Source organism: Natator depressus, chromosome 3 (assembly GCF_965152275.1).
Source record: "Natator depressus isolate rNatDep1 chromosome 3, rNatDep2.hap1, whole genome shotgun sequence".
Lineage (NCBI taxonomy): Eukaryota > Metazoa > Chordata > Testudines > Cheloniidae > Natator > Natator depressus.
Genome location: NC_134236.1, coordinates 128,864,030 through 128,883,958, shown reverse-complemented (window position 1 = coordinate 128,883,958; position 19,929 = coordinate 128,864,030). Strand labels below are relative to the sequence as shown.

The 19,929-nt window shown below is 38.6% G+C and overlaps 1 protein-coding gene across 1 annotated transcript in view; it reads left to right on the top strand.

Moving 5' to 3' along the window:
• Positions 1 to 19,929, top strand: part of WDR27 (WD repeat domain 27) — a 176,613-nt gene that overhangs the window by 32,581 nt on the left and 124,103 nt on the right. The window contains exons 9-15 of the mRNA XM_074948788.1: positions 582 to 714; positions 6,242 to 6,345; positions 6,783 to 6,850; positions 7,880 to 8,013; positions 9,498 to 9,580; positions 14,854 to 14,932; positions 18,115 to 18,189. Coding sequence (XP_074804889.1) covers positions 582 to 714; positions 6,242 to 6,345; positions 6,783 to 6,850; positions 7,880 to 8,013; positions 9,498 to 9,580; positions 14,854 to 14,932; positions 18,115 to 18,189 — 676 coding nt within the window. The remainder of the gene's footprint in view (positions 1 to 581; positions 715 to 6,241; positions 6,346 to 6,782; positions 6,851 to 7,879; positions 8,014 to 9,497; positions 9,581 to 14,853; positions 14,933 to 18,114; positions 18,190 to 19,929) is intronic.

Genomic DNA, 19,929 nt, shown 5'->3' with positions numbered 1-19,929 from the left:
CTGCCCTCAGATTTTCATGTACAACTCTCACTGAATTCAATAGGAGTTAAGCACGTGTATCTAGGAGAACAAAGCTTGCCCTTTGTATGTGTATATCAAACGCTGTATTTTGTGGATTAGATACTGTTCTCATTGAAGTCAGTGAGAGGTTTGCCAGAGGCTTCAAAGGAGAGCAGAATTGGGTCCTGTTGAGTTATTCATCACTTGTATAACTGGAATAAACATTTGTTAATTCCTCTAAAAGTTCTAAGAATCTTTATTTTTGCTATTTACTTTTCCTCCCACATCAGTATCTCTGCGTCATAGTGACTGTTTCCATCTGATAATGACAGGACTAGGTTTCTGAGACCAGTCATCCTAAAATAGCAAAATAGAGTGGCATTGTTTCAGAGAGGGATGAGGTGTTTCTAGTGTGCTGACTCTGGTAATCCATCTGCTGAAGCAAAGGCCTCTAAATGTGATCCCTCTTCATGCTAGTACATTGCGCTACCACTGAGTTACCCTTTTATTTCTTTATTCCATTTCAGTCACTTTTGATCCATTTCACTAGTCTGATAATAGTCAATGTCTATGTTCTTTAGATCAAATACAGAAGTTTTCTAAGCTGTACAGCACCAATGACATGAGACCAGAAGAAACAGTGGAAACAACATTGCCAGTCCTCAGAATTGAACACTGTGACCAATCAATAAGTTTAGGCAAAGAAGAAAACTTGTAAGTGCAATAAATTATCATTGACTATACGACTGAAAACCATGCCTAGCAATTTGATTTTGGCTTTCAAATTACTTTCACTGCAGGCTATTCTAATTTCGTGATACAATAGTAACATTAGTTCGTTCATTCAGTGAGATGCAAGCCCTAGTAATTTATTCTTACTTAAGTGGCATATACAAAATAATTTACAAAATAAAAAATTAGCTTCCACTCTGAAAAGTAATTCTTTTTTTTTAAGAGGTATTGTGAGATTCCATGTTTATTATCTCTCTGTTTCCAAATCAACAGTACTCTGTTTGCAGATTAAAAAGAAACAAACTTTTTACAACTACCAGCACTGCAAACTCATCTTGGAATCTAAAAGTCATGCTTGGTTCTTTCCTTCTCATGCATTGCTGACAGTGAGAAAAGTTCTCCAGGCCAAATTGTGCCCATGGCAACACTTGTGTAATCTCTGTGCTTTCAGTGGGGTTGTAAGGATGTAACTCATTGGCCTTGCAGTTGGACTCTATAAACTATTTTGTTGATGTACAAAAAGGAATAGAATCCAGCTGCCTCTCTGATAGTTTTATTTGCTCTGCCAGGTTACCAGCAGTGAAAATAAGGATTTGCTAAATTTTATCTCTAAAGTTAGCAGCAAAGACTCTGAATATAGACAGGGAGCACATCTGTGGAGTAAGAGGGTGCCTGCTGGACACAGTATTTAGAGTTCAACCACACTTAAAGGGCCTGAGGCAAACTGGAAAAAGCAAGACAATAAGTAATAGTCAAGCTTGCTACTCAGGTTCTCCTTGTTTATGCCAAAAATGTTCAGGGGTCAGATCTGTTGTAATCTTATGTTTCACCTATGCAGCAGTATGTAGGAAATGTCAAATTAAAGATGAAGAGGCAGCCTAACTTAATTTGTTCTGTCAGTTACAGTCATATCCTTAATGTTATAAGTGTAGCTTTTTATTTCATTACCTTTCTTTTTTTAAAGAACTTTTCCACTGACATCCCACTGAAATTGATTGAAAGTGATTTAATTACTGCTGTGGCTGTACGTTGACGTAATTTAGGTTGACTTAATTTTGTCGTGTAGATTTGCCCTGAGGGTATTAAGTTCTAACAAATCTTGAGGTTCTTTTTATAAAAGAAGTTATATACCTATAGAAGTCTAAATATATTAGAACAACATTGTAAGCTTTATCAACCAAACTTGTGATAGTATCCAAAAACTATATCAGGCGTGAAAGTCCTATTTTCCATAAAACCATGTTGATTGGCATTAATTAGGCTACCATCCTTTAATTCAACTCTTAGTGTCCCATAGTTGACTTGCCATTTCGCCTTGGATTGATGTCAGACTAATTTACTTATGATTCCCTGGGTCATCCCATTTTAAATATTACTATAACGTTAGCTTTTTTCCAGTATTCTAGAACTTATCCAGTGTCCAATGATATGTTAAAATTGACATTAATGATTCAGAGAGCTCTTTTGGCTAATTCTTTTAATATTCTTGGGTGCAAGTTGTTCAGTCCTGCTGATTTAAAAATGTCATGGGAAAAGCATATCTCTATTCACAGGGCTTTGCCCCTGCCAAACTTCAAAGATCTGTTGTGAACAATGGAGGTATTACAGCTTAAAAAACAAAAAACAAAAAAAAATACCCTCAAGATTTTTTTTTTTAACATAATGTTATGCAATCTAAATATAGGGCGCTCTACCAGATTTCCCTAGAAGAGCTAATATTGCACAGTGGAGGTTTGTTTAGTTGTTGTATTGCTTTCCAGTATACTGGTATAGTTGAAATGGTATAACTTCCCTAGTGTGGACGCAGTGAGTAGGTCTACACTTGCAGCACATGCAGAATACAGATACGGCATGACCAGTTAGAACAGGTATAAACAGCAGTGTAGATGGTGAGGCATGGCTTAGGTGAATAGAGTGCCCTACACATCTGCACCCAAGGGTATGTATTCTACATGACTCTCTACATGCCCAAGCAGTGCCTCGCAGGTCTAGCACTGTACTATTACGTGCCTTTCCTATGCTGGAGCCTTTTCCCACTGCTAGAGTCTTTCATGGTGGTGGGGAAAGGCTCTGGCACCTCCTTGCTGCCGGAGCCTTTCCTTATTGCCTCCCCCGTGTTGGAGCCTTTCACTGCCACAGATAGCTACACACTACAGTGAGTGAGGATGCAGCCTGCATTTCACTGTGGCGTATACACACACCACCACAAGTGTAGACAAGGTCACAGTTATACCCATGTAAAAGCATATGTACTGGTATCACATATTCCTATGTGGGAAGGGTAATAAAGCAATATAAGACACCTTTATACTGTTATAACTGTGTCAATTAGACGGGTTGTACCGATATAACTGTTTCAGGTTAAAAAAAAAATTACACTCTTAATGAAATAGCTAGGTTGCTACAAAGACTGTTTGTAGACCAGGCCTGGGAGACCCCTGCCTTGTCTTTTATTGATTGATATTAAGGTGACATTGTTCTGGGCATGTATATTGTTTTGAACATGTAAAATGTCTAACTCTGTAATAAACTCTGTAATAAACTAACACTGTAACCCCTCTGTAATATGAAAATTGCTGATTAAAGTAATCTATCATGTTGAACATCACGGTATTAAAAAACTTGTTATAAAGATTGAGGGCCTAATTCTCCTCTCAAAATCTTTGTAAATCAAGAATCTGTCCACTGAAGTAATGGAGTTTCACCAGTGTGAAACTGGTATGAGATCAGAATCAAGTCCCATATGTACAGTGTTCACTTTTCATAACTGAATAACATAGCTGCTAATTTAAAATAATTTGTTAAGGTAGAAGTCCACACATGCTAAGGACTGAGCAATAAAAGCATATTTTTTAGCTAGGACATGACCGAAGATTCAAAAACCACAAATAAAATTATATTTTCCTGCTCTAATACTTAAGACAGGGTTTGATTGTTTTTAAAAAAGAGAAATTGTACATCTGTGGTGACAATTTGCATAACAAACTTTAGTCTTGTGCTTTTCCATGTCCTCACTTCAACTCTTGAGCCCTTATTTCATAAGCAGTGCCTAAAAGGTCTATTGATTTTTATTTGGAATAAAAATTTTAAAAAATGTTGATCCAGGTGTTTGTTTATTTTGACATCAAAACATTGTTAGTCTTTGTCAAAAACAAGTTTTTATATTTTTCCTAAGCACATTTCTCACTCTTCGGGATTGTCTCATAGTTCAATTATAGCTCTTTCCATAAGAGTAGTGGCTGAAATTGCAACAGATCAGGCTGGTCCCTTGCCTTGTGTGTTTGAATAGTGGATTTCATTTTATAAAATTTCCTTAACACAAATGTGGACTTTCTAGGTTTGTTCTGGCTTTGTTAGGGTGGCATTTTCCTTATTCATGCCAGTTCTCCTCTTCTCATACCCTGATTATGTCCAAAGATATCTTAGGTTAAATTATCTTTGCTGGGTTCACATTATAGGTGGGTAAAATTAAGGTGTTATATGAATATGCATAGTGTTTCCATATATTCTTTTTATATAGAGATTTTACATTTTTCCTCTCAATTATTGCAAAATGCAATAATTAAAAAAAAAGCTTACTGTGTTATTTTGGTTTAGCACTGTCAAGTGGTGAAATTCTATTTTTTATTTTAAATTCCATTTTAAACCCAGTTTGGTGCGCTCAGCATGAAAATATTTTTCTCACAGGGTATAGTTCTCGCCCCTATTTTATTGGCTGACACGATGCAAATATGACAACTTTCTGTACTCCTTAACTGGTCTTGCATTTACTGTGGTTCACTAAAGTGTATGCAGCTATATTAATACTTAAGAATTATTTGTAAATGAACGTTATATATGTGTACATAGAAAATATCCTAAATATTAAACAAAAGAATTCAGGAAATTTGGCAGAGCACCTTAGTTGCTTGGTAAGAACAAAATCATGACAGGATACTAGATATCTGAATTAGGGAGTAATGCCAGGACTGTTGGTCACAGGATCAGTGGAGATCATATAGGTTGTGTACTGGAGAACTTTGTGAAAGAGAAACTGATGGTTGCCTGCTGTTTTATTAACCTCTTATTAGTTTGACAGTAGCATTCACAAATCTCTGTTAGGTAAACCTGTTTGGAAACTGAAATTCCCGTGGTGTGAGGAATTCCAAAATGTCTCTCTCTATATATATATTAAGAATCTGAACAGAAAAAAAAAAAGACATTTTGAAACTTCCTGCAGAATGAAATCCCCTAATTTGGTTTCAAATAAATCTCAAAACAAAATGTCATTTCAATTATCTACATTTTGTTTCAATACTATCAAAATCATTTGGTTTTGACTGTCAATTAGAGTTTAGTTACATATGTTTATAATATAATATAAAAGTCAAAATGTTTGAGTATTTTGCCATGTCATAATATAAATATTTTTATGATTATATTATATATTTTTATATAAATTTCTAACTGGTAATTAGTACTGTAATGGCTGGTTGGTATTAGAATTAGTAATTGATATTCAAATTGTTTTTAATTGGTACTTGGTTTGTACAGCCGGTATTCTAACTGGTCACTTGTAATTGGTCTAACTGGTATTTTGTTTAATAGTTGGTATAATATAGAAAAACAGGGAGCCCACCCAGAAGCCAGCCAGCTAGAATTCTGGGGCAGCCTGCCTGCCAGGTGGGCAGCTGGGGAGCCGGGCAGCATGCCCACTAGGTGGGCAACTGGGGAGCAGGCTAGCTGGGGATCCTAATTTTCTGCCAGCCTGCCTACTCAAGTGGGCAGGCGGGAGGGAGATCAGGTATGCCAGCTGGCCAGCCTATCTGGCTTCCACTGAAAATGTTGATGGAACTGGCATGTTCCTGTGGAACATTTCAATTTAATCAAATCAGCATTTTCCAATGGAAAATTTCTGACCAGTTCTACTCTTAGGATGTCACTCCACCAGATGAGAAACAGCCCAGTCTTAGTAATCGGAGTAGGAGGAAGACTTAAAAATGAAAATATATTAGGGGAAAATCTTAGAAATACAAAAAAATTAACAATTTGTTAGTCTCTAAGGTGCCACAAGTACTCCTTTTCTTTTTGTTATATTTCAGGAATTATAGTAAATGTTGATTCACTACCATAAAAGAAACAAATACATAGAAGTAAAAAGTCCATATTAAAAGCATCATCTGCTTTTTCCCATCCATCTTTTCTGTTTGCTTGTACTGTAATATGATTAGTTTGGCTTCTCTTTCAGAACCTAAACATTTTGAGCCGTTACAGAAAATCATAGATATTTCTGTTCTTACTTCTCAAGGCCTGTCAGCTTTTCTAATTTACTTGTATTTTCAAAAATATCTCCATTTAACATTGTAATGCCCAGTTTCATTTTTCTGGGATGCAATTTTTCTTTGTTTGTGTGGTGGTGGGGTGGCCTGGAATGGGGAATAGAATGCTTGAACAAAGCAGTTTGTGTGTATCTTAAGTGATAAAAAGGAAAACCTACAGATAACTCTTTTTTTCTTCCTTTTACAATTAGTTTTCCTGCTGTAAATGCCAGATGTTTGTGGATAGGAAGCTCTGCTGGTTTGTTCATAATTAACTTGGCAAACTTTGAATTAGAAGCTGTTTTACATTATAAAGGTATGATCATAAAATATTTAATTACAGTTTGATACGATTCATAAGTATTTATTTTTTTCCTCTGATCTGATGTGAATGCTATAAGGATTGGTATGCAAAAATGGTTGCATAGGGCTGAAAGCCAGGGCTCCTGATCAATACATGATTATAATTCGCATGCTGTCCCTTTTCCTAGTTGTGCTGATCAGTTGCACTAGCATACTGTTATGTAATGAATCTGCATCTAATTTTATCATTTATTTATGATTATTAGACATAAGGGCTTTGTTCACGTTGCACTTTTACTGATGTAAATTGGGAATATCTTTACTGAAGACGATGGAGTTACACTGGTGTAAAATTAGTATAGAAATGATTTGCACCCAATATTTTCTCTGATTTAATTATATTTCCTGTTAAAAAAGGGACAATACCATTTTACAATTTTTCTGGTAAAGATTACAGTGGCCTCAGTATTCAGTTTGCTGGATCATGCGCATTAATGAGGAAGGCAGTTAATGGGAAGGTAAGTACACAATTACTATGTTTGTTAAACAAGTTATTAAGTATTCAGTAACTTTCAGGTAAACAGTGCAAATACTGTTCAATTATTTTTAAACTTCTCTGCTTTATTTTCTAAAGTTTTCTTATCAAAATATTGAAAGCATGCTAAATACATTTTGTTTTACTTGCTGTGAATTGTATAGTACTTTTACTGAAGGTGGCTGATGATTCTACTGTATAGTCAATGAGTAACTTTAAAATCCCCACCACATATATACTATTATTAGTAACAAAAACCTAAATAGATTTTTCTAGTTTTTGATTTGAACTTCAGATAGTTTTGTCATGAACAACAAATGAGGCAGGTGCAGGTGCTCTGGTGGAAGAAGACATGAGAAGACTTCCTCTCTCTTTCCCTCCCAATCCTTTTGAATGAGCTCTTAAAGTTATTTGATAGTGTGGCAGCTTGTGCACCGCATCGTCAAGAAAGCATGGCCTGTTGCTTAGGGCATGTGAGTTTTCCTGCTGGTATGGCCTATTTGCTTCAGTGCTTGTTGCCCACAGGACTGTGAGCTGAGCCAAGGGCCTTATTCCTACTTAAAAACAGGAGCATTTTTGTTTTAAAAATGACTTCTGCTCACTCATATCTGCAGCCCAGGATCTTAATATAAATTCACTTCCTTGAAGACCCGTGGAACTTCCTCCTAGATACACTTCCTTTTCATGCTACTTTTGTGGTATCAGGATTGTAGAGGGGGTTAGAGTTCACACTTCACCCTGGGTATGCAGGCCTGTTTGGGAAGCAATTAAGTTCCTTAACTAGTTTGAACATATGTTTAGGAAGACAATGCTGCTCTCTTGAGTACTGCTTAACCGTTTGTTAGATGGATTAGATCCACCCAAATAAAATCAGTTACTGGTTTATTAACAGTTTTCATGAATGGCATTGAATAATCCCTCACTTTCTGCTATCATCAATAATGTTTATCTAGAGTTATAGCTTAATTTGAAGTGAGGAGGGGAATGTTACGTCATGGTCTTGTCACTGCAGGTTTTCTGCTTGCTTACCTCAATGTTTGAAAATACGATTGCTTTGCTGGAGATTAACCTTGCTGCTTTGATGAGATCTCAGCAGAGTGATTTTCTCTTATGTGGAAAGGAGAAGAGGCTTTCAGTTATTGCAAGGTATGGGATGGTTTCAAATATTTGATGGTTCTAGTAGTGTCCCCATAGGTGCTCCACTTCAGGCGTGTTTATATTCCATGCACTTTTGATCTGAGATTTTTGGTAATAGTGCCCATTTGGCCCATGAGTGCACCCTACACATCCTCCTGCCCCGCACTGAGACTATATAGGGCTGTGCAGTCAAACCACCCTCAGTTCCTTCTCTACTGCTTCGTCCTGAGACAGAGCGTTAGTGTGTCTTTCTGTTCAAAACTACAAACTAATTACCTTTCCTACTTACCTACGTACCTAGTGAGCTAACTAGCCTGTATTTTGAAGGGTTGGTCTCAGTTCCTTCCCCCTTCTCCTCAGATCACTTTTGCTCTGGATTCAGAGGGGTAGCCATGTTAGTCTGTATCAGTAAAAACAATGAGGAGTCCTTGTGGCACCTTAGAGACTAACAAATTTATTTGGGCCTAAGCTTTCGTGGGATATAACCCACTTCATCAGATGCATGGAGTGGAAATTACAGTAAGCAGGTATAAATATACAGCACATGAAAAGATGGGAGTTGCCTTACCAAGGGGCTGGGGCTGTCAGCGCTAACGAGGCCAATTCAGTTAGGATGGATGTAGCCCATTCCCAACAGCTGACAAGAAGGGGTGAATATCAACAGAGCACACAGCAAAATCCATAGACTTCAACAGAGAAAAGGAACTGTAAGAATAGGGTGCTTTGCCATGGGATTTTGGGTTTGTCTTGCCACTGCTCCCGGAGCATCAGATCGCGACCGACAAAGCCCGACTCCCCTCTGTGACCAATCTGGCTGGCCACTAGATTGATCCAGACTGGTAACTATAAAAACATCAACTGGCAGGACTGTGTGCATGATGTGTATGTGTGTGTGACTGAAAAGCATATGCTAAATGTTGTATTTTCAATAAATATGGCGTATTTACCTTCTCTCTCATAAAAGATCCCATGTGCTTAGTATAGCATAACACGCAGATCTATTCAAGGGACACCATCGTAGGACCCAACCACATCAGCCACACCATCAAGGGCTTGTTCACCTGCACATCTACCAATGTGATATATGCCATCATGTGCCAGCAATGCCCATCTGCCTTGTACACTGGCCAAACTGGACAGTCTCTACGCAAAAGAATAAATGGACACAAATCAGACATCAAGAATTTGTAACATTCAAAAACCAGTAGCACTTCAATCTCCCTGGACACTCAATAACAGACTTAAAAGTTGTCATTCTTCAACAAAAAAACTTCAAAAATAAACTTCAACGAGAAACTGCAGAACTGGAATTAATTTGCAAATTTGACACCATCAAATTAGGCCTGAATAAAGATTGGGAGTGGCTGGGTCACTACAAAAAATAATTTTCCCTCTGTTGATATTCACCCCTTCTTGTCAAAAATATAACGTATAATATCTTATTCTAATATGAAGTTCGTATCTAATGCAATTTTCTCGATTTTTATCTTTAGTTGCTCTCTGTTGCCAAATTCTCCATTGTGTACTGAGTCTTTCAAGAAAGAAAGCTGCAAACCTACCAATAAAAAAAAACTTGGTAAGTGTAACCTAATCTTAAGGTGAACAATCAACATACAGATTCTTCATAATATTACCTCGTATAGCTAACTAGTGCTATATCTAGTCAATGTATTATTTTCTTTGTCAACTTGTAAGTTGCATTATATTTTCAATTCTATGCTTTATTTAGTGCTACTTTCCTTCCTCAAAATGTACCTATATAAGTGGTGTTTTTAAAAAAATTAAACTTTTGAGAACTTTCTTTGGGGAATGTGGAACCTTTGATTATGTGTCATGGAGTTAGATAAAAAACATGAAATACTGTTGCTGGCAGATAGCAACATAACACTGTTTTATTTCTTAGAATGATAACCTGCAAGATCCCAAGAACAGAGAGACACAAAGCAGGCTGGTTCCTAAAACAAAGGGGCACAACTCACCTCACTTACTCTAGCTGTCTGTTTGTAAAATTGACCGGTTTTGGGTCCAGTTTTGCACATTTTCCTACAGAGTGCTCCCGTCTACAAGTAGGATGAGGACCCGACCTTGAAATTTGAAGTGACGGTCTACAATTTAACAGAGTTTTCAGTGCACCACACCTTTTCAGTTTGCACATGTGATTCAAGTTAGTTAGTTTGTTCTTTTTCCAAGGAATTTTTCTGATAATTTTCAGTTTTGTCTTCTTTAAATGTGTATGTATTTATAATCAGTTTTCCGTTCCTCCTCTTGAATGAGTTGTCTTTTGACAACATGTGCTATCAGGAACAGTATCCCCGATAATGTCACGGCAAACCTGGTGGCTGACCTTTGTGACTTTGTCCTCACTCACAACTATTTCACATTTGGGGACAATATATACCTTCAAGTCAGCGGCACTGCTATGGGTACCCGCATGGCCCCACAGTATGCTAACATTTTTATGGCTGACTTAGAACAACGCTTCCTTAGCTCTTGTCCCCTAACACCCCTACTCGCGCTACATTGATGACATCTTCATATCTGGACCCATGGAAAAGAAGCCCTTGAGGAATTCCACCATGATTTCAACAATTTCCATCCCACCATCAACCTCAGCCTGGACCAATCCACACAAACGGTCCATTTCCTGGACACTACTATGCTAATAAGCGATGGTCACATAAACACCACCCTATACCAGAAACCTACTGACCGCTATACTTACTTATTTACATGCCTCCAGCTTCTATCCAGGACACCTCACACGATCCATTGTCTACAGCTAAGCTCTAAGATACAACCACATTTGCTCCAATCCCTCAGACAGAGACAAACACCTACAAGATCTCTATCAAGCATTCTTAAAACTACAATACCCACCTGCTGAAGTGAAAAAATAGATTGACAGAGCCAGAAGGGTACCCAGAAGTCACCTACTACAGGACAGGCAGAACAAAGAAAATAACAGAACGCCACTAGCTGTCACCTTCAGCCCCCAACTAAAACCTCTCCAGCGCATCATCACAGATTTACAACGTATCCTGAAAAATGATCCCTCACTCTCACAGATCTTGGGAGACAGACCAGTCCTTGCTTAGAGACAGCCCCCCAGCCTGAAGCAAATACTCTCCAGCAACCACACACCACACAACAAAAACACTAACTCAGGAACCTATCCTTGCAACAAAGCCTGATGCCAACTCTGTCCACATATTTATTCAAGTGACACCATCATAGGACCTAATCACATTAGCCACTCCATCAGGGGCTCGTTCACCTGCACATCTACCAATGTGATATATGCCATCATGTGCCAGCAATGCCCCTCTGCCATGTACATTGGCCAAACCGGACAGTCTCTACACAAAAGAATAAATGGACACAAATCTGACATCAGGAATCATAACATTCAAAAACCGGCAGGAGAACACTTCAGCCTCTCTGGCCACTCAGTAAAAGATTTAAGGGTGGTAATTTTGCAACAGAAAAGCTTCAAAAACAGACTCCAACAAGAAACTGCTGAGCTTGAATTAATATGTAAACTAGATACCATTAACTTGGGTTTGAATAGAGACTGGGAGTGGATGGGTCATTACACATATTGAAACTATTTCCCTAAGTTAAGTATCTTCACACTTTCTTGTCAACTGTCTAAATGGGCCATCTTGATTATCACTGCAAAAGTTTTTTTCTCCTGCTGATAATAGCGCATCTTAACTAATTAGCCTCTCACAGTTTGTACAGCAACTTCCAACTTATCAGTATGTGTATATATATATATATCTTCTTACTATATGTTCTATTCTATGCATCCGATGAAGTAGGCTGTAGCCCAAGAAAGCTAATGCTCTAATAAATTTGTTAGTCTCTAAGGTGCCACAAGTACTCCTGTTCTTTTTGTATAATTATATATTGCTCAGACTTGTAGTCAATAGAGTTTCTAATAGTCAGTAGCATTAATAATGGAGATATAAGACATCTGCTCAGGGGGCTGTTATGTATGTAATTTCCCTTTGACTTTAGTGGGAGCAGGATGATGTGCATTCTCTAAAGTAGACTGATGTCTTACTTTCAGTTAGCTCCATAGTTCTCTGCAAAGAGTGCCATGTCTGTGCTGTCTAACACTGTCAGGATAGTGAATCCCGCTATGTCTGTGTTCATAACCATTGGCAACTTATGACTTTTGTAGAACATCATTCAAGCAAAGTATATCAGGCTGTCCAGTATATCCTTCAAGAGGGACTAGAGATCAAGGCATAATTTGTATGGTTTGTCCTTACACTTTTAGCAAAAGATCTAGGGGCAGACGTAGCAAATGTAAACCCTGGGAAGTGTTATGAGCTTCAAAGGACTATTTTAAACAATGTTTCAGAGAAGAAAAAACTGTTGGGGCAAATGAAGTTAAGTGGGTATCCTAGAAAATACCTGGTGGGACGATGTGGTGGGGTATACAAACCTCACACTGGGCCTGAAGGGGCTAAAGGGTAATTACAGGGCCCAGGTAGCCCTTCCCCTATGGGCCCCTGAAGGTGCTGCAACTGGAAGAGCAGGTTAAAAGGGACGCAGAAGTCAGGCAAAGGGTGATGGACAGGCTGCAGGAGAGAGGTTTCCTTCTCCAGGCAACCAGAGAGAAGGTTGAACTTGAGAGAGGACCACAGAGCGTGTAAGGCCCACAGTCAGGGCCTTGTCTACCCCCTCCCTTGAGAACCAGCAAGTCCAGTAGTGCTCGACTCTTTTGGACTCTTTTTGTTAAATGATTGACTGTTAGGACTATAGGGGCCACACCCCAGACTGAAGGGCCATATAGGTAGGAAGTAGCCCAGGGCAGCAGACTTAGGCTCACTGCAGGAAGTACCCTGCTGTTGTTGCTTCCCACAGGGCCGTGGGCTTTGACCTGGTGGAGTGGGCGAGTCCGGATCCCCCCTACCACACCAACCTAAAGGCTGAGTCCCAGATATGGGTGGAGGGCTGAAGATTCCTGGTTTAGGATTAAGAACAAGCACTTTTGCTGTTCCGCCAGAGGGGCAAGGGGCTGGAAGCTGGGTGCACTAATCACTGGGATGCTTGGCCCCGGAGCACCCTATCACAGAGGGGTATGCGAATGGACCCAAGCTTTTTGAAGCTACACCCAGAGAAGAGAACTCCTTTCTGGCTGATTACTTATTCACAGTCTTTGCAGATCAAAGACCCAAACTGTACAAAGGAAAGGGTAACCTATGTATAGATGTCCTTGTTCTGAGCAAAAGCTGTTATGAACTTGTAACTGCAGAAAAACTCCTTGGTGGGTTTGAAGGACTGAATCCTACCAGAGCCCTTGCTGGAGTTGGGAGTGATCTCTGGTAAGCCTATTAGCATGCCTATAGGTTCTGTTGTTTTCTGTTAATGTATTCTCTGTAATGCTTTCACTTAAGAATATATATGCTTGCTTAGATAGGGCTGTGTGGTAGCTTGTAACTTTGGCAATTATATTGTTCAGAGCCTTTGAAGAGTAAGTAAAGCACAGATGCTAGCCTGGTTAGGCCACTTGGCTTGCTGGGGAGCTCATAGTTTAGGCAGGGAAATGTGCAGCCTAGAAAAATCCTGGTCAGCAGGGAAAGAGACATGGGTCTCTACCCAAGAGAGATTATGGGAGCCTAGAGTGGGTGCCCTTGCTGGACCATAAGTGGGAAAATACAGGAGCAGTTGCCCTGAACTGACACACTCTGAACAGACATTTTGAAATAACTCTACAGTGGATGGTTGTGTAATGACCTGCCCATAGAACAGTGGTCCCCAAATTTTTTATGTCATGCTCCCCTTCTGTGTCCCCCGCACCACTGGGAGCAGGGCTGTGGCCAGGAGCTGCAGCCAGGAGCGGGAGCTGTGGCCAGGAGCTGGACCGGGAGCAGGAGCCACAGAGGGAGTGGGACTGGGGCTGGGCTGGGCTGCAGTTGGGGCCAGGAGCTGAAGCCAGGGCCTCAACTGGGGGAGCAGGCGGGGGCGGAGCCAGAGCGGCGCTAGGGGCAGAGCGCGGCTGGGTGGCGCTTCCTCCCTTCTTCCCATGGGGGCTGGTCTGGGCCCTGCTGCATCCCCTCAAAAATTCCTCCGTGCCCCTACCCCCCAAGGACCGCTGCCATAGAAGTTTCTTTCCAATGCTAGGAAATTAGTGGTTGGCTTGTGCTTTGGAGCATTGGGGTTTATTGGGTAAATTTAACAGAAGACTCATAATACAGTACCAGTTTCTTTAATCCTGATTCATATACTGACTTTCAGCTGTTGGATGTATCTGTTTAAATTATTTAAGGATGATTTCAAGGGTTCTTTAAATAATTTGTATGCTGATCAGTTTCCAAACAATTGCATGATGTTTGTAGATAATAATAAAGTGGACCTGAGATTTGCTCTGATGAAACTGTTCCACACAAAAATGGTTGTTGCATTCTAGTGACTGACTACAAAACTGTAAATCTTCCTGTAATTCAAGGCTTTTATGGAAGCTGGTATCAGAGATACCTATGATCACTTTCAAGTGAATGCTGTAGAAGGTGAAGATCTAATATTTAATAATTAAATTTTTAATCTGATGTTTAGCATTTGTTGTTTTATTGATTTGCCACATAAATGGCAATATGTAAGACAGAAATATAAATTGTATTCTCTCAACTGTCCAGTTACTGGTATTCTAGACAATTAATTTGCCATACCTTCCATAATTATTATCCACTTTTAGATATTTAGAATGCATAACAATTTATACATAATGGAACACTTGCTGTCTCCTTATCTTAAAGAAATAATTTTCCTCTAACTTGAATTACGGAAATGTAACGTTAAAAAAATCCTCTACTAAAAGTTCAAACAATTTTAATGCAGGTATAAAGGGCACAATGAAAGACCAGTCACTGGTTTTCCACAGTAAAATTAAGTCATCAGGCTACGCAACAGCACCACAGTGAGTAGAAATTCTATTGAAGATATTTTATACGGATGTAATATTACTGTACCTTGTTTCCTTTTTTATTGTGTAGAAATACCTTGTGGCAACTGTGGAATAAATGATGCAACAAAAATAATATAATGGTACAAAATATGGATAAATAGGCTGCTAACGATGTGTTAGAAATTCAAATACCCACAGTTTATGAGCAATCTTAATATCTCATTTAATCAGTAGGGATAGACACATGAACTGAGAGCAACACTGTACTTCGTTCACTGTACTTCTCTTGCTTCTTTCCTTCTCTTCCACTCTATGACGTTCTCTCTCCTTCAACATGTACTTTTGGTTTCTGTTTTTCTCTATTAAGTCTATTTAATAAAGAGTGTGCAATAATTCCCTCTTTCCTTTCTTTCTTGTATATAGTTCTTGTTCTCTTACCATCTCTCTCTCTCCTTGCTTCTGCAAAGGGAAACAATATCTTTTCCACTCCTGCACAGCTGAGAGGCAGCTTAAAGGGGATGAGGGAGGAGCACTAGGTAATAGTAGGATAACACGAACAGACCCCAGTCGTCGGCAGGCAGGATTAAACCTGGGCCCGCTGAAGCTTAGTGCATGAGCCTCTACTGTATAAGCTAAAAGCCACTTGGCTCTTAGCTAAGGCTGTAGCAGACTCATTAATCTCTAAGGGGTCTTGGTGCCACTAGAGGGGACACCACACCCAGGAGATGTGTGGGCAGGGTGGATAAAAATCAATGATTTTTTTTTTAAAAAAAAAGAAAAAACAATTGGATTTTTTAAATTTAAATTGGATTTTTTTTTGATAAAATGCTTTTTGAGGGAAAAACCTATCTAAAGATTGTTTTAATTAAGATACATTATAGCTCAAAGGTATCTCATCATGGAATAGGGATTATAAATTCTAATTCTATAGTATGAGACAATATATTAATGTAATGTTTAAGAAAACTTTTGTAAATGAGTTCCAATAGTTCATGGATTAGGGACCCAATTTTATGGGGTTACACAGGCTTCTGTATAGATTATTTAGGTTAATCTTTATCTACTCAATGGGACTCAGTGCTCAGGTTAGAAGATACCATCAGAGATGCTTAGTTTTGCAGATCTCAAACTGTGGATTTGTGTCTCCAGAGGTAACATGCTTGTTAACAGCCAAAAATGTTTTTAAATCAATAAATAATATATAGAGGTGAGAAATAACAGACCTCAACTCTATTGCCCCTCTGCAAATTTGAGTACACAGAGTCAATCCCTTACCTCTCTCTAAAAGTGCAAAGTTTCTAAAAGTTCAGCGAATAGAAGATTGTTGAGGGTGGAATAGATCTGGACAAGGAGAAGAAGTCTGGAGATAAATGTGAGATGCGAGGGACATATGCTTGTTTTGTTAAAATATTATATGTTTGATGTTGAAGAAAAACATCAAGAATACTTAACTTTGTTTTAGTTAAATAAAACAATTTAAATGTCTGTCTGGTGATGTTCTACTCCTAATACATCACGCCAAGAAAATCCTCCAAATATTAATGATTAACCTTTTGAATTGGAGATAGTTCACCTCCCAGTGACTTCATAAATATCTGCTTCATTTACCAAAGGTAATTGAAATAACCAAACAATCTGAAAAGTTTTCAAAATAAATCACTGTTTAAATATGTATAGTGTGTACCTTCTAAAAATGAAACCTACATCTATCTCTGAGTTGTGAAGAATATGTATTAAGGTTATAACAACCAACAAGAATGCACTTTTATGTAGAAGACCATGATTAAATTGAGTCTTCCTGACTAGTGATTTAAATCAATTTGATTTAAATCAAATCCACCCTGTGTGTGGGTTACAGTAGCACTGCAGAAGCAACTTTCCCTGTGGTGCCTGACAGTGCAGGAAGCCCATTAAGGCTGCACACAGTAGCACTGTGACAGCTCAGTTCAAGCTCTTCTGCAGCTGCTGTCTTCAGAAGTAGCCAGTGCTAAAGCTTCCAGTAATCACTCCTCTTCTGCTGCTGCTTCACAGTGGAGGAGATAGTAGGAGGGGAAGTAGCCACCAGGCCTAACGCCAATTACTTCATGTGGTAGCATCAATTAATGCTTAGGGCAACCCTTGCTTTGAGTACAAAAAGGAGGTAGGTTAGAGATGTCATCAGGGCTTCTTTCTCTCCCCCATTTTCATCAGATGCCAAGTCCTTTAACCTTCAAGGTTCTCTTGTTTATATTTCAGGGCACAAGTGTGCCCTTCTCAGACACTTTTAACCATCAACTGGAATCTGTACTCACTGGCACCTACTCATGACAACTACCATTTCCCCTAGTTTTTCTGAATGGGCAGAGGGTGAAAGTAATTTAACTAACGTGACATGTTTTAACCCCATAAAGATTTTTGTACTCATGTCACAATGTGACCATCCAGGTTAAATAAGTGACTAAGTTAGGTTGCCTGCATATAACTGAGAGTAGAATTTAGGCCAATAGCTCCCCAAACATTATATCCACATTGGGTGTAAGTTGTATATAAACACACAAGATTCTTAGATCCCAGAGCCAGTTACGTGCGCATGTGTGTAAATACGTGTATATTGTGTGCGAGTGTATAATATTTGTATGGATATTCATAAATATGAATAGCTGTGGTAAGATGAAGGAGGAGTTATGCTACAATTGTATGGGCCATCAGTTTGGGTCCTTAAAGGAGACTTGGAGAGAAGGGTAAAATTGTTTGATTTGGGCTGGGAGGGCTTATGGTTGTGTGAGATGATTGATTGGGGCTGGGAACAATCATACATGCTAGAAACTGCCATCTCCTACTGGCAACTTTTTCATGTCCTCTCAAAATTTGTAGAATGAGCTCTGTCCACTTAGTACAGTGACATCCTGCTAACTACTTGTGTAGAAAGGTTGCTGTTCAGAAGTAGATATCTCAGGCCTTCATGTTCTTCAAAGTGTAGCACCCATCAAGTGTGTTATCACAAGCAATATTTGGTGAACTAGAAAGTAAGATGATTACAGGGATCTAATCTTCTGTTGATGTGTGTACATATTTCTCACTGTCACTAATGGAACAACTGCATGTATGAAGAGGAAAACAGAATCACTGTTGTTTTAAATAAAATACTTATTCCTGAACAATGTTATAGAAGTGCCTTTATAGAGGTATAGCAAAGCCTGTTTTCTTCTTTGCAGAATGACCATGTTTTCTCCAAAGACTAACTTGAAGAAAAATAACAAGATATCAGAGTGGAAGAGCAGTTGCAAACGGTAGGTGATTCAGTGGATGCACTAAAAAAAATTGAAATGATTTTAAATAGATGTTTTACTTGAAAAGGTATTTTGCAGTTTCCTACCTCCTCTATTGGACATTTTTAAATTGGGGATATGATTTGAGCTAAAATGCTTCTTAGGTTTGCTATGAGATGCATTTTTCTGATGTATAGCTGGAAAAACTGCTAAATGTACTCTAAAGACATTTTAGGTTATATTCATTAATTTTAACTAAGCTTTATGTACAAAAGATAACATTTATTGTTCTCTCTATTTTTAAAATGATGCATTTAACTTAAAAAAGCATATTCGTGCTAAAAGAGTTCGGAACCATAGTGTTTTCAATGTGTAGTTCTAGTCTGAAAAATGACTAAGTATGGCTTCATGAGGTTCTGTGCTTATTGTAGCTCATTGAGTTCAGATGTATTGTTCATTTTACAAGTGGAAATATATTTGGCCTGATTCACCACGCCAGTTCTACGCTTGTGTGCGTCCATTGAAATCAAAACTTTTCCCCCCTCGTAAACATATGCCGTCCCATTGGATATAATGAAGCTGCACAGATTTTAGTTAGGGTGGAATTTGACCTGCAGAATTATCATCATCACTGGCAACGATACACAGTCCAGGTCTCAGTGTGATCTTAAGGAGTTGACAGTTTTATGCTGAGTCGTGCAATGGATGTACCACACCCGTTTGTTCCTAACTGCCAGCCCTGTAAATTCACCCTGGGATCTGGCTTATGTATGATGCAAAGGCAAAAATGAAGTGTGACAGTAGTGGTTGCTCTTAGCTTTTCTTTTTTAATAGCATTTCTGAAATGTATAATAGCATAGTGCTAGATGGTGCACTCCTTATTCACTTTGGAAAGCATGCAGATGAATAGTACTATTGATTTTAAGAAAGACTTGTATAATCTAGTATATAGTATCTAATTCCCACTCTGTGTTGACTCTGTGGTACTAATGAGTAAAACAAAACAGTTTTTATTTGTGACTGAAATAAGCGGATACAACACACCAGGAGTATATATGTTGAGTAAGAAAGCGTTTTTACACCTTCACTTTTCAGAGTAGAACCATATTTTAAGGCACTGTCCCTAAGTAATTTTTTTTATCGGCAAGAAATAATACAACAAACTGATTTCATTTTTTGGTATAGGTATCTGAAAAAAGACTTTAACTTGGAATTAATTCATTATTAGGCTACCTGACCAAGGCTGCCGTTGTAACACGTAACCAGCACATCCATCATACTGTCTGTAAACTGGAAAATATTGGTTCATCTTGAAAGAATTAGTGGTTATTTTTTAATTGGCAAGCAGAATAATGTAAAGGGATGCATTGAGAGTCCTAATTCCTGATAACTTTTGCATAGATGACTGGTAAATTATTGACATTGATGAAAACAGATACCATACTTGTAACCTTCCTTTCTGATGTCAGTCCAATCCTTCAGTTGGATGCATGCAGGTGAACTTCAGCATCTGCATGGGGTGCCTTTGAGATTGTGCAGGTGCAAGTGTCTGCATATCTACATCTCATTGCAGAACCAGGGCCTAAAGTGTCATTTCAGTGGTTTTTCTGACCTTTGGCAGAGAACAGTATTCTGGAGATGCTTATTGTGGCTCTGTGGTTTAGCTAAGGCTGAGCTGAGTTTTGCATTAAAAGTAAGGATTTACCCTCTGTTTATGTATAAGCTTGGAAGGATTAGATTTTTATTGGCAGATGTTAATAA